General features: G+C 43.1%; 2 protein-coding genes across 2 annotated transcripts in view; both read right to left on the bottom strand.

Moving 5' to 3' along the window:
- LOC120033347 overlaps positions 1-16770 on the bottom strand; it is a 47545-nt gene that overhangs the window by 10149 nt on the left and 20626 nt on the right. Inside the window, exon 11 of the mRNA XM_038979645.1 lies at positions 919-958. The gene's annotated coding sequence lies outside the window, so the exon portion shown is untranslated. The remainder of the gene's footprint in view (positions 1-918; positions 959-16770) is intronic.
- Positions 5473-12989, bottom strand: LOC120033287. The gene is made up of 6 exons (XM_038979561.1): positions 12978-12989; positions 12602-12802; positions 12231-12436; positions 11943-11990; positions 5850-5985; positions 5473-5675 (listed from the first exon to the last, which is right to left on the bottom strand). Exons 2-6 carry the CDS (start codon positions 12789-12791, stop codon positions 5473-5475), a joined length of 783 nt encoding a protein of 260 aa, XP_038835489.1. The 5' UTR covers positions 12792-12802; positions 12978-12989.

Below are 16770 nucleotides of genomic sequence, written 5' to 3'. Positions count from 1 at the left end.
GTGTTTGAAAATCTTCGTTTTTAAAGTGTGCTTTATGATGTCATCAGGTAGAACTTATTAACGTTATATTTTTGCCTACAAAACGTACAAATGCGCTGTTTTCACATACACTACATGAAAAAGTATGTGGACACCAGTACTTCCACACCGATCTTGACAAACGATTTCTGTATGGACCTCGCTTTGTGCACTGGGGCATTGTCATAATAAAATAGGAAAGGGCCTTCCCCAAACTGTTGCCACAAAGTTGGAAGCACAGAATCGTCTATAATGTCATTGTATGCTGTAGCGTTAAGATTTCCCTTCACTGGAACTAGGGGGCATAGCGCGACCCATGAAAAACCCAGACCATTATTCCTCCTCCACCAAACTTTACAGTTGGCACTATGCATTGGGACAGGTAGCTTTCAAATGCCTCGTTTCCCTCATTTTTGAGCTCAGCTTAGTCATTGAACTATTACAAAAAGTCAATACTTTGTATGCCTGTTACAAACTCCTCCAAAGAGAAAGCCATCCGTATTGAGTTTGTGGCTATCAAGTTTTTCTTGCGTCAAGCAACCCAAGGTTACCCCCCACTATTTGCTACACTGGTGTCAGAAGTGGGATGCATGTGTAAACTAGCAGTGATGTTGAGATGCACCCCCTTCCACAGATCCTGTTTCTTCTTTATTATTTTCCATTCATTTTTATATTGGCCCCAATTTCTATACATTACAACTACAAGTGCTCTTAACATCAAAAGTAAAGACATTTTCTTCTTCTGCTTTCATCACTTCTAGAATGAGGTCTTGAAGAGGGACGTGGATCTTGAGAAGATTAGAAAACATGAAACACAACATGTTACAGGTCCTGTACAACAGGTCCTGATTTGACCTGTGATGATTACTCTAATTACAATGACCACACAATAGAACCTACTGTGATTGAAAAAGTAGTTGTAGACTGAAGACACTGGAAAGAGAATGACTTGTGTGAGATCCACAGTAGTACTGACTCTTGTTTAACAGCTACATTATGACAGACACCATCCATAAGTTTGAATTCTGTTTTATTAGAATTTTAAAGTGTCCTCCCGAAGAGGCACATTATTGATACACATTATGATGCATAGTTTTATCATTTGGCAATGATTTGACATACCATTATACAGTATTAGGAAGATGTTCATAATGTTTGGTATAGTCTGTGAAATTAAGGTAGCAAAATTACAAGATTATGTTATAATAATGTTTATGCACCAAATGGTTGTTTTATGCAAAAGAGTAGGGTTCTTAGAATGTTTTATGCAATAGAGTAGGGTTCTTAGAATGTTTTATGCAAAAGGGTATGGTTCTTAGAATGTTTTATGCAAAAGAGTAGGGTTCTTAGAATGTTAAATGTAATAGTGTAGGGTTCTTTGAACTCTCTCTCCTTTCTGAGTGAACTGAGAGGGCAACTAATTAAGTGAGGGCTAGATAAAAACCTATAGCTGGCATTCCATAGATAAGATATGATGGGTGTAACCGAGATAAAGAGAGCCTGGAGGAATAGAACAAAACCCTTATTGTGTCTAATCATCCTTGCATCTGGGAAACGGCACCAGATGCAGGATAAACCCAAAGTGGCTTATGGTGCCCCCAATCTGCATGGGAGGGGTGGAAGCAGCCATGACTAAGCATTCTTAGTGTCAGGTATATAAGAAACAGCATTGTTAGGTTAAGCTACTCGGCCCAACAGTCAAGAGTGTTGGGTCGACCAGCCTAGTTATTGCATTAATTAATTAATATTGAATAAAGATTATTGTTTGAAGAAATGACAAAGTCTCTCTCACTTGATAAGAATATTCCACCACAGTATACAGATGTAGGATCTTAATTTGTGCCAGTTTGTTACACCAGGAAAATAATCCTGCAGCAACAGGAAATGTGAATTATTATGTGGATTATAATTAATGGACATTTTTGTAGGGGTTGATGTATTTTTCGCTAGGCAAATCAAGTCTGAAACCCTTTTAAAAGTCAAATGCACTACACGTTTGCATTTCAGGAACAAAAGAGTGATCAAATTATGATCCTACATCTGTAGTTGATGATGTATAGTTTAATCATTTGCAATGATTTGACAAACCAGTATATATATCCGAATCACAGATAGACTGCCAGAACGAGGTCTTGTAGAGGGACGTGGATCTTGAAAAGATTAGGAAACGTAAAACACTAGATGTTAGGGATATGACCTGTGATGATTACTGTATTACATTGACCACATTAATGAACACAATAGAATCAAAGAATAATGACTTGTGTGAGATCCACAGCAGTACTGACTTTTGTTTAATAGCACCATTAATTCATTTATTTCAATTGACTGATTTCCTGATATGAATTGTAACTCAGTAAAATCTTTGAAATTGTTGCATTTTGCGTTAATATTTTTGTTCAGTATAGTAGTTGATGAATAGTTACTGCAATGATTTGATATACCGTGACAAAGTTTAGAATCCAAGATAGAAAGCCACGATTTCTGGCCTGTAAAAAAAGGAGAGGAAAAATGAGTATGTAGTGGAAATTCTTACACAGGGACACCCGAAGTCAATCTTAAATGAATCGTTGTTTATTGCGCTGGAGAGGTTCCAAATAACTCAATGCACCATAGTTCACATGTCAATCAGGAGCTCTACTGGGCAGTCCCAGCAGTTGTCTTTATACGGCTATTAACAGACAAATTATATTTGCATGTTTTAGCATAATTCATTAATCGTTACCATTCTGTTTCATATCATGTGACAGACCAACACCTCACAAGGCTTCTTTCTTACTAAGCTAAGACCTTGAAACTGAGATATCGTTTGTTTGTTCTCAAAACAAGGTCTGGGCGTACTGCCAAATTGCCGCTACTGATAAGAGAAGGATTTGTTCAGTCAACCACTTGCATGAACACATACATTGGTTTATAGAACAGCACATGAATTGAAGACAGAAATGAGTTAAAAGAAAACCACAAACATTACAATTCATTACATTACATCCTATGTGTGATAATAATCATTACATTTTAAATGTAAGCATTTAGATTTTAGCTTCCATATCAAAATATTCTATACTCTATTAAAGTAAGGGAAATCAACACAGAAAAAAACAGACACTTCATCATTTCAAGCCTGTCACGCCCTGACCTTAGTTATCTTTGTTTTCTTTATTATTTTGGTTAGGTCAGGGTTTGATGTTTTTGTCTTGTCTAGGGTTTTGGTATGTCTAGGTGTGTGTGTGTGTAGTCTAGGCATTATGTAGGTCTATGGTGGCCTAGATTGGTTCCCAATCAGAGGCAGCTGTTTATCGTTGTCTCTGATTGTGGATCCTATTAGATTGCCATTTTCCAGTTTGGTTTGTGGGTTATTGTCTATGTGAAGTTGCATGTCTGCTCTCATTGTTTATAGCGGTCACGTTAGTTTTGTTCAGTGTTCTTCGTGTTTATTCGTCTTACATTAAAAGTATGTATTCACATCACGCTGCGCTTTGGTCTCCTCACTACGACGAACGTGACAAAGCCCTTCATTCTGGGTTGTACAATCCACATAGTATGGTAATACTATAAGCATAATAAACGTTATACTTTATTAATGGGATTGAGTATCAAAAATGCACACACACATACACACACACACACAAAGGATCTGTAAATTCAGAGGTGAATAAATCTCTTAATATAAACCATTGTTTCCATATTTCTTTCCACAAACGGGTTGCATTGACCTATGTTTTCACTAATTTAGAAGGCTAATCCTTAGGGAGAAATCCTGACCATCCAGCAGACCCAATCTGGGGAGATTTGTTATTGATGCAAGACAAAAACAAAGAAAACAACAACAGCAATTCACATATATCACTGGAGGTGGGGAAAACTTCCATTCACTTAGAGTAACTGTCATCCAATGCCAACATATTTTTACTTTTACTGGCCACATGGGACTGGTAATTCCCCCTTTGGACACATGACTCACATCGTGATTCATGCGTCCGAAAAAAATCAACAACACTGCCTTAAATGTTTTAAAATGAAAATCGAATTATCTCTTGATAATTCCATAAGGAAATAATTGTATCCCATAAGGTAATGGTAAAATAGACTCGTGGTCTGAATCACAATTAGGACTATTGATAAATTATAAACTTCTTCTTAATGAGTTGTTTTTACATAGCCCATATTTTTTTTTAAACATGTCTCCTGTCTTCCTAGTAAGTGTGATCAGGCCTCACCAGGAAGTCAGAACATAGGTCAGAGGTCAGTCAGCCCTATTAAGTGAGTATTTGTTTTCCTGGACCTCAGATATCATTTAAATTTCAAACATTTGAAACATTTTGTGTATCAGGTTTACATTAGGTTTTTCAGTACATGTCTTCTAATCAAGAGAATTTACATGTGTATACAGAATTATACTTCAGACACATCAGATGATAACGGTGTCCCGTAAAGCTGAATTGGGTACCTTCTAAAGTAAACAACTCTCTTGTAATCGTAATATTTTTGACCTGTTGCATTGACATACAATTCTGTAAAAACTGTCCCTAATTTCCCCACTGTGTCTCACAGCTTTTTTGAGTTCAGTGTGTACTGGCGGCTAACTATTGTTTCACAGGGAGTTTATCTCTAATCCAAACAACAGCTGACTTAAACACAAGAGCAGTGGACCAAGCCTTGAAGAGTGAGCGGCCTCTAATTTAACATCAGTCCCAATGCTCAATCCCTCTGTCTTAATCCTTCAAATTACTAAAATATTACATTATTGGATTGCTATCTGAAAGCCAAATACCATTCTTTGTTACTTTCACTAGACTCCATAAACTCACTTCCTAACAGGAATACCTTAATCACTACTACTTAAACACACAGACCACTCTCAAACCACATTTTGCTTTTCCCCTTATTGCAAGGTTTAAAACAAAACAAATATGATAACTTTCTCCATATTGGAAGGCATTATTTTCATTTTAGTATACCTTCAAAAAGTTACTCTATATTTTTATTACCAATCTATGTTGGATATTCACTTTTTGCTTCAATATTAATTAAATGTCTATTGTTTTAAGATTCATATGTAATGCTTTGGAGGGATCAATGTGTATTAACTGGGTTGGCACGGTCTAAGTCCCCAGTAGATGTCAAGCTCCGTCCATAATAAATCTGGCACCTGAGACAACAGGGATACAGATGCAGTCTCCATTTTGCCTACTCACAAATTGGTTTTGAACGTCATCATTTGGGATACAAATGAAAACAACATCGGGAGTTCAATAAATTGTAGCCTTTTAAGAAAATCATGTTCAACATTCATTGGTTCTATTTAACAGGGTATATTATGTCAAAATGCATGACCAGACTGGAGGAAATCTTCTAAGCATTTATTGTTTTTATTGGTTAGGGGTAAGTCAAGTCCCGTACAGTGCTTGTACAGAGACACCGAGATACTGTATTCAAAATGATGATTAATTGACATCATACCATGTCAAGCTTCAGCCTAATCTTCTTGACTGCTGCTTCATTGTGAGGACAGTTCAGTAGTCCTCCCTGGCTCTCATGGAACAGACAGTCCACTGTGAGTATTACATCACTTCTGGTCACTAGTCTGCTGCTGTCAGGTACAGTGTAGTCTGGGTTGAAGGTGTGATGCAGCACTACCAGAATGACATCTTTACCAGCTGTCAAGAGAATGAGGGAATATGGCAAAATAAACCAATAAAACTCTCAAATAAACAATTTAGTAATGTAATGTATGCCGTTGGCACTGAGTAAATCTGGTGTGGAAAGAGAATATCTGGTAGAGAAGGAAATAACATTGCTTGAGAAGTCATATTTGGGATGAGTTACTGTACTTGGAATCTGTTGTAGTGTTGCTTCAATATCAGTCCCGGCGCGGGAGACGATGGGACAGAAAGCCATGATGACATCACTCTCCACTGGCGACTCGACTTCCGTAAAACTTGTGGTGTTGTTGAGTCGTCTCATAAACTGAATATGAGAATCCAAAGTATTGCCAGTCTCAACTGTGTAGTATTTCATATTGTGTTCCACTGATTTTAAACAGACAAGAGGAAGGTCAAAATGGTCATTGATAAAAGTATTGATGTTGGATTTAATTGTCACAATGGATATTTGGTTCATAGATCAGCCAGCTAAAATAGTATTGTAGGTTTAACCATTTACTTTATAATGCACCCCTTTTAAATAAAATAAGAGCCCTGTTGGAAATTACCTCTGTGTTCCAACATGGATCTATAGAAAGTCAATGAACAAACAAAGGGGTTTATTAGTCTAGATATATACATTCAGGATAGGAAACCATGTACAACAACCAGTGTTCAATCCAAAGATTAAGGTAGAGACTATTTAATGATATAATAGAAACATCTTTAGTCAAGTAGCTGCAGGAGAGATCTATCGCTGATTTCACAGGGAAGAACTCAAAGAATAAATGGTTGTCACGACTTCTGCCGAAGTCGTTGCCTCTCCTTGTTCGGGCGGTGTTCGGCGGTCGACGTCACCGGTCTTCTAGCCATCATCGATCCATTTTTCATTTTCCATTGGTTTTGTCTTGTCTTCCCACACACCTGTTTTCAATCCCATCCATTACCTATTGTGTATTTAACCCTCTGTTTCCCCTCATGTCTTTGTCAGAGAATGTTATTTGTCAAGTGTTGTGTTTATTGTGTATAGGTGTGCGACGGGTCATCGTACCCATATATGTTTTCCTATGAGTGTTATGGAGCAGATTACTGGGACTATAATTAAAAAACTCCATTCTACACTCTATTTGACTCTCCTGCGCCTGACTTCCCTGCCACTTATACACGCAACTGTGACAGAATCTCTGACCATTATATATGAAGTCAGCAGGAGAGGACACGACGCCCATGGAGGTGGAAAAGCGCGTTATGGAACAAGCGAAGGAGATTGACTGTTTGAGCGCCGTCATGGATCGCATTGTCCAGAATATGGATCGCTGGGAGAGACAGGGAGTTTCTCCAGCGCCTCCACTGCCACAACTGGGATTTACCTTTAACGCGTTTTCCCCACCTGAACCTAACAAAATTCGTTTACCCCTACCCACGGGTTACAACGGAGATACTGCCGGCTGCCAGGGTTTCCTCCTTAAACTGAACTTATATCTGGCCACGGTCTCCCCAGTACCATCCGACCGGGAGAAGAGTTCCGCCCTCGTCTCATGCCTCACCGGGAAAGCACGGGAGTGGGCCAGCGCTGTGTGTAGAGGAGAATGCGGCGTTGGACCATTTTGAGGAGTTCACCCTTTATTTCAGGAGAGTATTCGACCATCCTCCCGAAGGAAAAACGGCGGGTGAGCTCCTCTATCATCTGAGGCAGGAGACGAGGAGTGCCCAGGAGTTTGCTTTGGAGTTTAGGACCTTGGCTGCCGGCGCTGGATGGAGCGACAGGGCCCTGATCGACCATTACCGTTGTAGCCTACGCGAGGACGTCCGTCGGGAGCTGGCTGTAGAGACACCACCCTCAACTTCGACCAGCTGGTGGACATGTCCATCAGGCTGGACAACATGCTGGCTACTCGTGGACGTCTAGATCGGGGTCTGGTTGTTCCATCCTCCCGCACCCTCTCTCCCGAACCAATGGAATTGGGAGGGACGGTGCGCCGGGAGACCGGAGGGGGTTCCCGCTCGAGCACCATCTATGGTCGCAGAGATCACACTGCTGGTCGGTGCCGGGTTGGTTCCTCTGGGAATAGAGAAGGCAGGCAGGGCACTCTGGCATCACCCCAGGTGAGTAGGCACCATTCTCATCCAGAGCCCTCTGTTGCACTTATGTTTGTCTCTGTCACTTTTCCGGATTTTTCCCTGCATTCCCAGTATAAGGCGCTAGTAGATTCAGGCGCGGCTGGAAATTTCATTAATAAAAATTTAGCTCATAGTTTAGGGATCCCTATTGTGTCTGTGGATATGCCTTTCCCTATTCATGCCTTAGATAGTCGACCATTAGGGTCAGGTTTTATCAGGGAGGTCACCGCACCGTTGTATATGATAACGCAGGAGGGTCACAAGGAGAAGATTAGTCTTTTTCTTATTGATTCCCCTGCGTATTCTGTGGTGCTAGGTCTACCCTGGTTAGCGTGTCATAACCCCACTGTTTCTTGGCCACAGAGGGCTCTCACGGGGTGGTCGCGAGAGTGCTCAGGTAGGTGTTTAGGGGTTTCCGTTGGTGCTACTACGGTGGAAAGTCCAGACCAGGTCTCCACCGTGCACATTCCTCCAGAATATGCCGATTTGGCTCTCGCCTTCTGTAAAAAGAAGGCGACTCAATTACCACCCCATCGACAGGGGGATTGTGCGATAGATCTCCTGGTAGACGCTGCATATCCCAGGAGTCACGTGTATCCCCTGTCGCAAGCGGAGACGGTGGCTATGGATACATATATCTCTGAATCCCTGCGTCAGGGGTTCATTCAGCCATCCATTTCACCCGCCTCTTCGAGTTTCTTTTTTGTGAAGAAGAAGGATGGCGGTTTACGCCCGTGCATTGATTATCGAGGTCTCAATAAAATCACGGTGAAATATAGTTACCCGCTACCTCTGATAAATACAGTTATGGAGTCAATGCGCGGGGCACGCTTCTTCACAAAATTGGATCTCAGGAGTGCGTATAATCTGGTGCGTATTCGGAAGGGTGATGAGTGGAAGACGGCATTTAGCACCACCTCAGGTCATTATGAGTACCTGGTCATGCCATATGGGTTGATGAATGCTCCATCAGTCTTCCAATCATTTGTAGATGAGATCTTCAGGGACCCGCACGGGCAGGGTGTAGTGGTGTATATCGATGATATTCTGATATACTCCGCTACACGCGCCGAGCATGTGTCCCTGGTGCGCAGGGTGCTTGGTCGCCTGTTGGAGCATGATCTATATGTCAAGGCTGAGAAATGCTTGTTCTTCCAACAATCCATCTCCTTCCTAGGGCATCGGATTTCCACTTCAGGAGTGGAAATGGAGAGCGACCGCATTACAGCCGTGCGTAATTGGCCGACTCCAACCACGGTAAAGGAGGTGCAGCGCTTTTTGGGGTTTGCCAATTACTACCGGAGATTTATCCGGGGTTTTGGTCAGGTTGCGGCTCCCATTACCTCACTGCTAAAGGGGGGCCCGGTGCGCTTGCAGTGGTCGGCTGAGGCGAACAGGGCTTTTGGACACCTGAAGACTCTGTTTACCTCGGCGCCTGTGTTGGCTCATCCGGATCCCTCTTTGCCATTCATGGTAGAGGTGGACGCATCCGAAGCTGGGATAGGAGCAGTGCTCTCTCAGCGTTCGGGTGTGCCACTGAAGCTTCGCCCCTGTGCTTTCTTTTCGAAGAAGCTCAGCCCGGTGGAGCGAAACTATGATGTGGGGGACCGAGAGCTGTTAGCTGTCGTAGAAGCCTTGAAGGTGTGGAGGCACTGGCTTGAGGGGGCTAAACACCCTTTTCTCATCTGGACTGACCACCGCAATCTGGAGTACATCCGGCAGGCGAAGAGAATGAATCCTCGCCAGGCAAGGTGGGCCATGTTTTTCACTCGTTTTGTGTTTACTCTTACTTACAGACCAGGCTCCCAGAACGTCAAGGCAGACGCATTGTCTCGGCTGTATGACACAGAGGAGCGGTCCATGGATCCCACTCCCATACTCCCAGCTTCGTGTTTGGTGGCGCCAGTAGTGTGGGAGCTGGACGCGGACATTGAGCGGGCGTCACGTGCAGAGTCCTCTCCTCCTGAGTGTCCAGCTGGTCGTCTGTACGTTCCGTCTGCTGTCCGCGACCGATTGATCTATTGGGCTCACACGTCACCCTCCTCTGGTCATCCTGGGATAGGTCGGACGATGCGCTGTCTTGATGGGAGGTACTGGTGGCCCACTTTAGCTAAGGACGTGAGGATTTATGTTTCCTCCTGCTCGGTGTGCGCCCAGTGCAAGGCTCCTAGACACCTGCCTAGAGGTAAGCTTCAACCTTTACCTGTTCCTCAACGGCCGTGGTCGCACCTGTCGGTGGATTTTTTGACTGATCTTCCACCTTCACAGGGTTACACCACGATCTTGGTCGTTGTGGATCGGTTTTCGAAGTCCTGTCGTCTCCTCCCTTTGCCCGGTCTCCCTACGGCCTTACAAACTGCAGAGGCCCTGTTTACACACGTTTTCCGGCACTATGGGGTGCCTGAGGATATAGTGTCTGATCGGGGTCCCCAGTTCACATCAAGGGTCTGGAAGGCGTTCATGGAACGTCTGGGGATCTCGGTTAGTCTTACCTCAGGTTTTCACCCCGAGAGTAATGGGCAGGTGGAGAGAGTTAACCAGGATGTGGGCAGGTTTCTGCGGTCCTATTGCCAGGACCGGCCGGGGGAGTGGGCGAAGTTCGTGCCCTGGGCAGAGATGGCCCAGAACTCGCTACGTCACTCCTCCACTAACCTTACTCCTTTTCAATGTGTATTAGGGTATCAGCCGGTTCTGGCTCCTTGGCATCAGTCAGACCGAGGCTCCTGCGGTGGACAATTGGTTTCGGCACGCTGAGGAAACCTGGGAGGCAGCCCACGTCCACCTTCAGCCTGCCATAAGGCGCCAGAAAATTGGCGCAGACCGTCGCCGCAGTGAGGCCCCGGTGTTCGCACCAGGGGACAGGGTCTGGCTCTCGACCCGAAACCTGCCCCTCCGCCTGCTCTGCCGGAAGCTGGGTCCGCGGTTTGTGGGGCCGTTTAAAGTCCTGAGGAGAGTGAACGAGGTATGTTATAGGTTACAACTGCCCACTAATTACCGTATTAACCCCTCGTTCCATGTGTCTCTCCTCAGGCCGGTGGTGGCTGGCCCGCTCCAGGAGGCTGAAGTGCGTGAAGTTCCTCCACCTCCTCTAGACATCGAGGGGGTCCCGGCGTATTCTGTTCGATCCATTTTGGATTCGAGACGTCGGGCGAGGGGCCTTCAGTACCTCGTGGACTGGGAGGGGTACGGGCCGGAGGAGAGATGCTGGGTTCCGGTGGAGGACGTTTTAGATCCTTCCATGTTAAAAGAATTCCACCGCCTCCATCCGGATCGCCCTGCACCTCGCCCTCCGGGTCGTCCCCGAGGCCGGTGTCGACGCGCGGCTGGAGCCGCGCGTCAGGGGGGGGGTAATGTCACGACTTCTGCCGAAGTCGTTGCCTCTCCTTGTTCGGGCGGTGTTCGGCGGTCGACGTCACCGGTCTTCTAGCCATCATCGATCCATTTTTCATTTTCCATTGGTTTTGTCTTGTCTTCCCACACACCTGTTTTCAATCCCATCCATTACCTATTGTGTATTTAACCCTCTGTTTCCCCTCATGTCTTTGTCAGAGAATGTTATTTGTCAAGTGTTGTGTTTATTGTGTATAGGTGTGCGACGGGTCATCGTACCCATATTTGTTTTATGTTTTCCTATGAGTGTTATGGAGCAGATTACTGGGACTATAATTAAAAAACTCCATTCTACACTCTATTTGACTCTCCTGCGCCTGACTTCCCTGCCACTTATACACGCAACTGTGACAATGGTTAGATGTTTCTTATATAGTGGGAGGTGATCAAACAATCATATTGTTTACACAACAGTTCTTAATACAAGCAACAGTTCTGGAACACAATGGCCTTGTGTTAGGGTGCAGACATACCAGGAGTCTACTGTATGAAAGGCATAACATCACAGTCCAACAGAACATATCCCTTGAGAAGTTACAACAGCTCACCCCAAAATGTGCCACAACACCATAACAACACAGCTCAGAATCACAGCTAGAACGGCAAGATGTCTGGTCTGTTTGAAGAGAAAAAGAAGAAAGATTATACAGTACATCAAATACAGAGAGATGCTGTACTCAAAATGATGATTCATTGATACAAAACCCCAATCACAATCTGTGTGACAGCTTTAGAGTTCATTAACAAAGTCTTCATTGTGAATGTACTTACCCGCCTGTTACCCTGCTCAGGGATTCTGATCCGTTCTTCAGCTCCAATCTATAGAAAACACTCATTACAAATACTCATATTTGATTCATACTACAACCATTGATTTTCTCTTACACTATCAGACCCTGTGTAATAAAATACTTTGGTTAACTATATGGTTTAGCATTTTGTGCTATTTAAAGTTATTCATTGACAGTTATTGAACATGGTTGTAACCATACAGCAGAGGCTGTTGCAGGGAGAATAGGGAGAGTGGTCCTCCCTGAACCTTGAATTAGGGGTAGCTACCTTTGGCTGTATGTTCAGTCTCTTCAGAACCCTGCTGACTGCTGCATCATTGCGAGGACAGTTCAGTAGTCCTCCCTGGCTCTCATGGAACAGACAGTCCACTGTGAGTATTACATCACTTCTGGTCACTAGTCTGCTGCTGTCAGGTACAGTGTAGTCTGGGTTGAAGGTGTGATGCAGCACTACCAGAAGGACATCTTTACCAGCTGTCAAGAGAATAAGGGAATATGTCAAAATAAACCAATAAAACTCTCTAATAAACAATTTATGCCGTTGGTACATTTTGAGTAAATCTGGTGTGGAAAGAGAATATCTGGTATAGAAGGAAATAACATTGCTTGGGAAGTCATATTTGGGATGAGTTACTGTACTTGGAATCTGTTGCAGTGCTGCTTCAATATCAGTCCCGGCGCGGGAGACGATGGGACAGAAAGCCATGATGACATCACTCTCCACTGGCGACTTCACTTCCGTAAAACATCTTGTGGTGTTGTTGAGTCGTCTCATAAACTGAATATGAGAATCCAAAGTATTGCCAGTCTCAACTGTGTAGTATTTCATATTGTGTGTCACTTAGACAAGAAAGAGAAATCAGAAAGGTCATTGATAAAATAATTAATGTTTGTGTTAATTGGAACAATGTTCATAGTTCAGTCAGATATAATAGTATTTATGTTTAACAATTTACTTTATAATGCACCCCTTCATCAAAATATTACATTATACAAGAGTCCTGTTGAAAATTACCTCTCCGTTCCAACATGGATCTATAGAAAGTGAATGAACAGACAAAGGGGTTTATTAGTCTAGATATATACATTCAGGATAGGAAAACATGTACAACAACCAGTGTGCAAACCATTTGTCTTATATATTTCTTAATTCCATTATTTTACTTTTAGATTGCAGTGAATTGTTAGGTATTACTGCACTGTTGGAGTTAAGAACATAAGTATTTCGCTACACCCGCAATAAAATCTGCTAAATACATGTATGCAACCAATAAAATTTGATTTGATCTTTCTCCATGGTGTGAACTGCATACATCAGCATGAAGCTATTTCACATTCTAAACTTTCACTTTCACTCTCTAATCTTTCACAGTATCCAGCTCTAGAGTACTTTACCACCTCAGTCCTTCCACTGGACAACATGATTTCTTGGAATTAGAAAGTGAAAGTAATGTGCTATTGTAAATGTACTTACTGCCTCTGTTCTATTCTACATTCATAGAATTACTAATCTAAAAAACATTCCATTAAATTCTGCACTACCAGTTTCCACTTAACCATCTGTAAGAAATTGTAATAGATACTGGAAACTTGTTATAACAAAATTCTCAACACAAGCTATACTTGACACAACAGGCACCCATCCCCTCTCTTCCCCACACATGTTGTTCTCATCAGATAACAGCCACAGACCCACACACACAACCCTCCCCCATGAACAGGAATCTGCTAAAACAACCCCACACACACACACTATGTTCAGGGTTGGGACTAAAGACAAAGAACTGTGTTGGGAGCCAACGGAACGTCGACATCAGGCCGAACAGGACTACCCACGACCCGGAGCGACCAATCAGAAGGCCAGACTACCAGATCAACCTACTTCATTCAATGCATATATAAAGCTGTACAATATGTTTAGCGCTCTCTTCTCCGACGATTCCATAAGAAGCAGACAGAAAGGGGCCGTGCTGCACGCTTTGCCAGATATTTTTACACTTGAATAAACTGCCTTATTATACAATTATACACCTCGTCCTATGTCTCAACTTGATCTCCTGTCTCTAGTAACTGTTTTATCAACAAAACTTGGTAGCAGAGGATGGTTGGTTAAAATCTTGGAATTCGGTCCATAGAAAGTGATGAGAGAGGAGACGGGTTGGAGAAAGATTCGAGAAGGAGGGGTGACTGGTAATCAAGAGCATTTCGGTGATTCAGCCCGCCTCAGGATACTGATCAAAGAGCTCGACAAATAAAGAGGTAAGCAGTACCTGTTAAATCGAAATCTGCATATTATATTATAGTCATTACCCAAATTAAGATCAGTGTTTCTGAAGGCGAGTATGGATTATTGTTAAATTTTATGTGAAAACTGTCCGTAACCGAAGGCATTGTGTAAAGATATCTGCGAAGTATAAAATCAAGTCGAATTAGTAATCTGGAACTAGTTGAATTGTTCTTCAACTAGGAGTATCGGTGAGAAATCTAAGCTTGATGAAGTGTTGAAATGTAATGTAATCTGTTCAAGTCGTATTAGTAATCTGGGGCTAGTGGAAATGGCACCCCACTAGGAGCATCGGTGAGAAATCTAAGCTTGACATTTCGGGATTCAAGTCGCATTAGTAATCTGGGACTAGTCGAAATATTCTTCCACTAGGAGCATCGGTGAGAAATCTAAGCTTGAGCTAGGAGTAATGGTATTAAACCTGAAACTCTCCAAATTAATGTGAGTGATTGAACGTTCCACGAGACTGATTGCTACTAATTACTGATATGCTAAATTGAGACTGTGTTGAAAGTGACCGCCGAGTCCTAATTTAGGCCGTTGTCCAGCCGCCGCGCTGAAAGTTGACCTGATTTTTCCCTCTCGTGCTGTTGGTAAATCCTTAAGGGTTAGAATTAATTTGACAATTATTTTAGAAGCGCTAGAATATACTAGTATATTGTTCCAAAAGGAAATTTCTGAAATGTTTTGGCAAAGTATTTAATTAATCGAAAAAGTTAAAATTAATCGAAAAAGTTAAAAGCAATAATAACTTTCGAATAAAAGACCCTAACATTATTATTCCAATTATATCAGGAGCGCTTGAATTCATTAATATATTGTACCAAAAGGACAGTTCTGAAATATTTTGCCAAAGTATTTAATTAATCGAATAAGCGAAAAGCAATAATAACTTTCGAATAAAAGACCCTAACATTGTCATTCCAATTATATCAGGAGCGCGTGAATATATTAACATATTGTTCCAAAAGGATATAGCTGAAATATTGTTGGACAACGAAAAATAATTCATTGAATACACGGTAATAAAATTCTTTGTGCACGCGGGTCGGACACGAGAATAGGTCGGTGTTAGAGCCAAGGATACTTCGCTGGTTTCGATCAGTGACGGGCTAAAGTATACAAAGATAGTAATAGACCCAGACATAGCTTAACGACAAAATGGCCACGACCATCGTCCCCAAACACAAATTCAATGAATGCTTAGATCAGAGAATGCAGGACAGAAGAGGGGGAGGGGTCCGTCCCATGATGTATCAACCACGTGCGGCCCTTCAACCCGCATACAATCACCCCAATCCAGACCCGAATCAGCAATCACCTCCCCCTTTCCAGGGCATGTCTGACGAATATGCCCCATGGCCCTGAAGCTGCCCACCACTAACCTACACTCATCATTGACCTGGACTACTGAAGCATAAAAGGCTTTTGCACTCTTGAAAACAGATCTCTCAGTGGCAGCAGCCTTAACAGCACCTGACTACAAAAACAAGTTCCATCTGGATGTTTCTGAAAAAGAAGGATTTACATCATCCATCTTTTTCCAGGAAAAGAGGGGGAGAGAAGAGTGTTGATGTATCACTCCTCCAAACTGGACCACATTGAAGTGGGACAAACCACATGCTCCAGGTATGTGGCTGCAGTGGCAAAAGCTATTGAAAAAACAGCCCACCTGGTAATGTGCCATCCATTGGAAATCCACACCCACCATGGGGTTGCAGCATATCTGATGAGCAAAGAATTCACGTTCAGCGCTGAAAGAAAAAAAAAAAAATCCAGAATAAATGCACACAATCACACATCACTTTTGTCAACACTGACAAAAACATGGCAGACGCACTCAATGCTGAAGAAGGTCTACCCCACTCCTGTGCAGAAAGAGCTGCACAAGAACTGAAACTGAGATCTGACCTGGGGAACGAACCACTCACCAACCCTGACCTATGGTTGTACACAGATGGATGCTGTTACAGAGGAGAAGAAGGGAACATAGCAGCATACGCAGTGGTGCAGCAGCTTCCGGATGGATCACACGTGACTTTGGAATCTGCTACCATCCCACAACCTGCATCAGCCCAATTAGCTGAAATCATAGGTTTGACACAAGCATTGGAAAGAGCTGAAGGGAAGACTGTGAACATCTACACCGACTCAGCTTATGCTCATGGAGCAGTCCATACGAATGGATCACAATGGCTGAGACGCAACTTCACCACCACAGGAAACCTTCCAATCAAACACAAGACACAGATGGAAAAAACTGATTAAATCGGTCTCACTACCTGAGAAGGTGGCCATCATGAAGTGTAAAGGACACCAACAACTGAAAAACAGAGTCGGCGAGGGAAATGATGCAGCTGATAAAGCAGCCAAGAAAGCTGGCGGATACACCCCGAGACAAATGGTACTACGGACCCAACCAGCTCGGACTGAGCTCACAAAGCAACACATAAAAGAACTCCAGTTCACAGCAGGACCCTATGAACACTCAGTATGGGGACAGAAAGGGGCCACCAAGGGACCT

Source organism: Salvelinus namaycush, chromosome 40 (genome assembly GCF_016432855.1).
Source record: "Salvelinus namaycush isolate Seneca chromosome 40, SaNama_1.0, whole genome shotgun sequence".
In the NCBI taxonomy this organism is placed as follows: domain Eukaryota; kingdom Metazoa; phylum Chordata; class Actinopteri; order Salmoniformes; family Salmonidae; genus Salvelinus; species Salvelinus namaycush.
This window is presented reverse-complemented; position numbering and strand designations above follow the sequence as displayed.

Bases quoted from the DNA above. Each gene is read 5' to 3' on its own strand.
- LOC120033287 (XM_038979561.1), bottom strand. From the start codon at position 12,791: ATGAAATACTACACAGTTGAGACTGGCAATACTTTGGATTCTCATATT. The intron at 11,991-12,230 runs GTAGCTACCCCT...TGTTTTCTATAG, and splicing joins GACTGAACATACAGCCAAAG to ATTGGAGCTGAAGAACGGAT. The intron at 5,986-11,942 runs GTAAGTACATTC...TCTCATATTCAG, and splicing joins CTGAGCAGGGTAACAGGCGG to TTTATGAGACGACTCAACAA.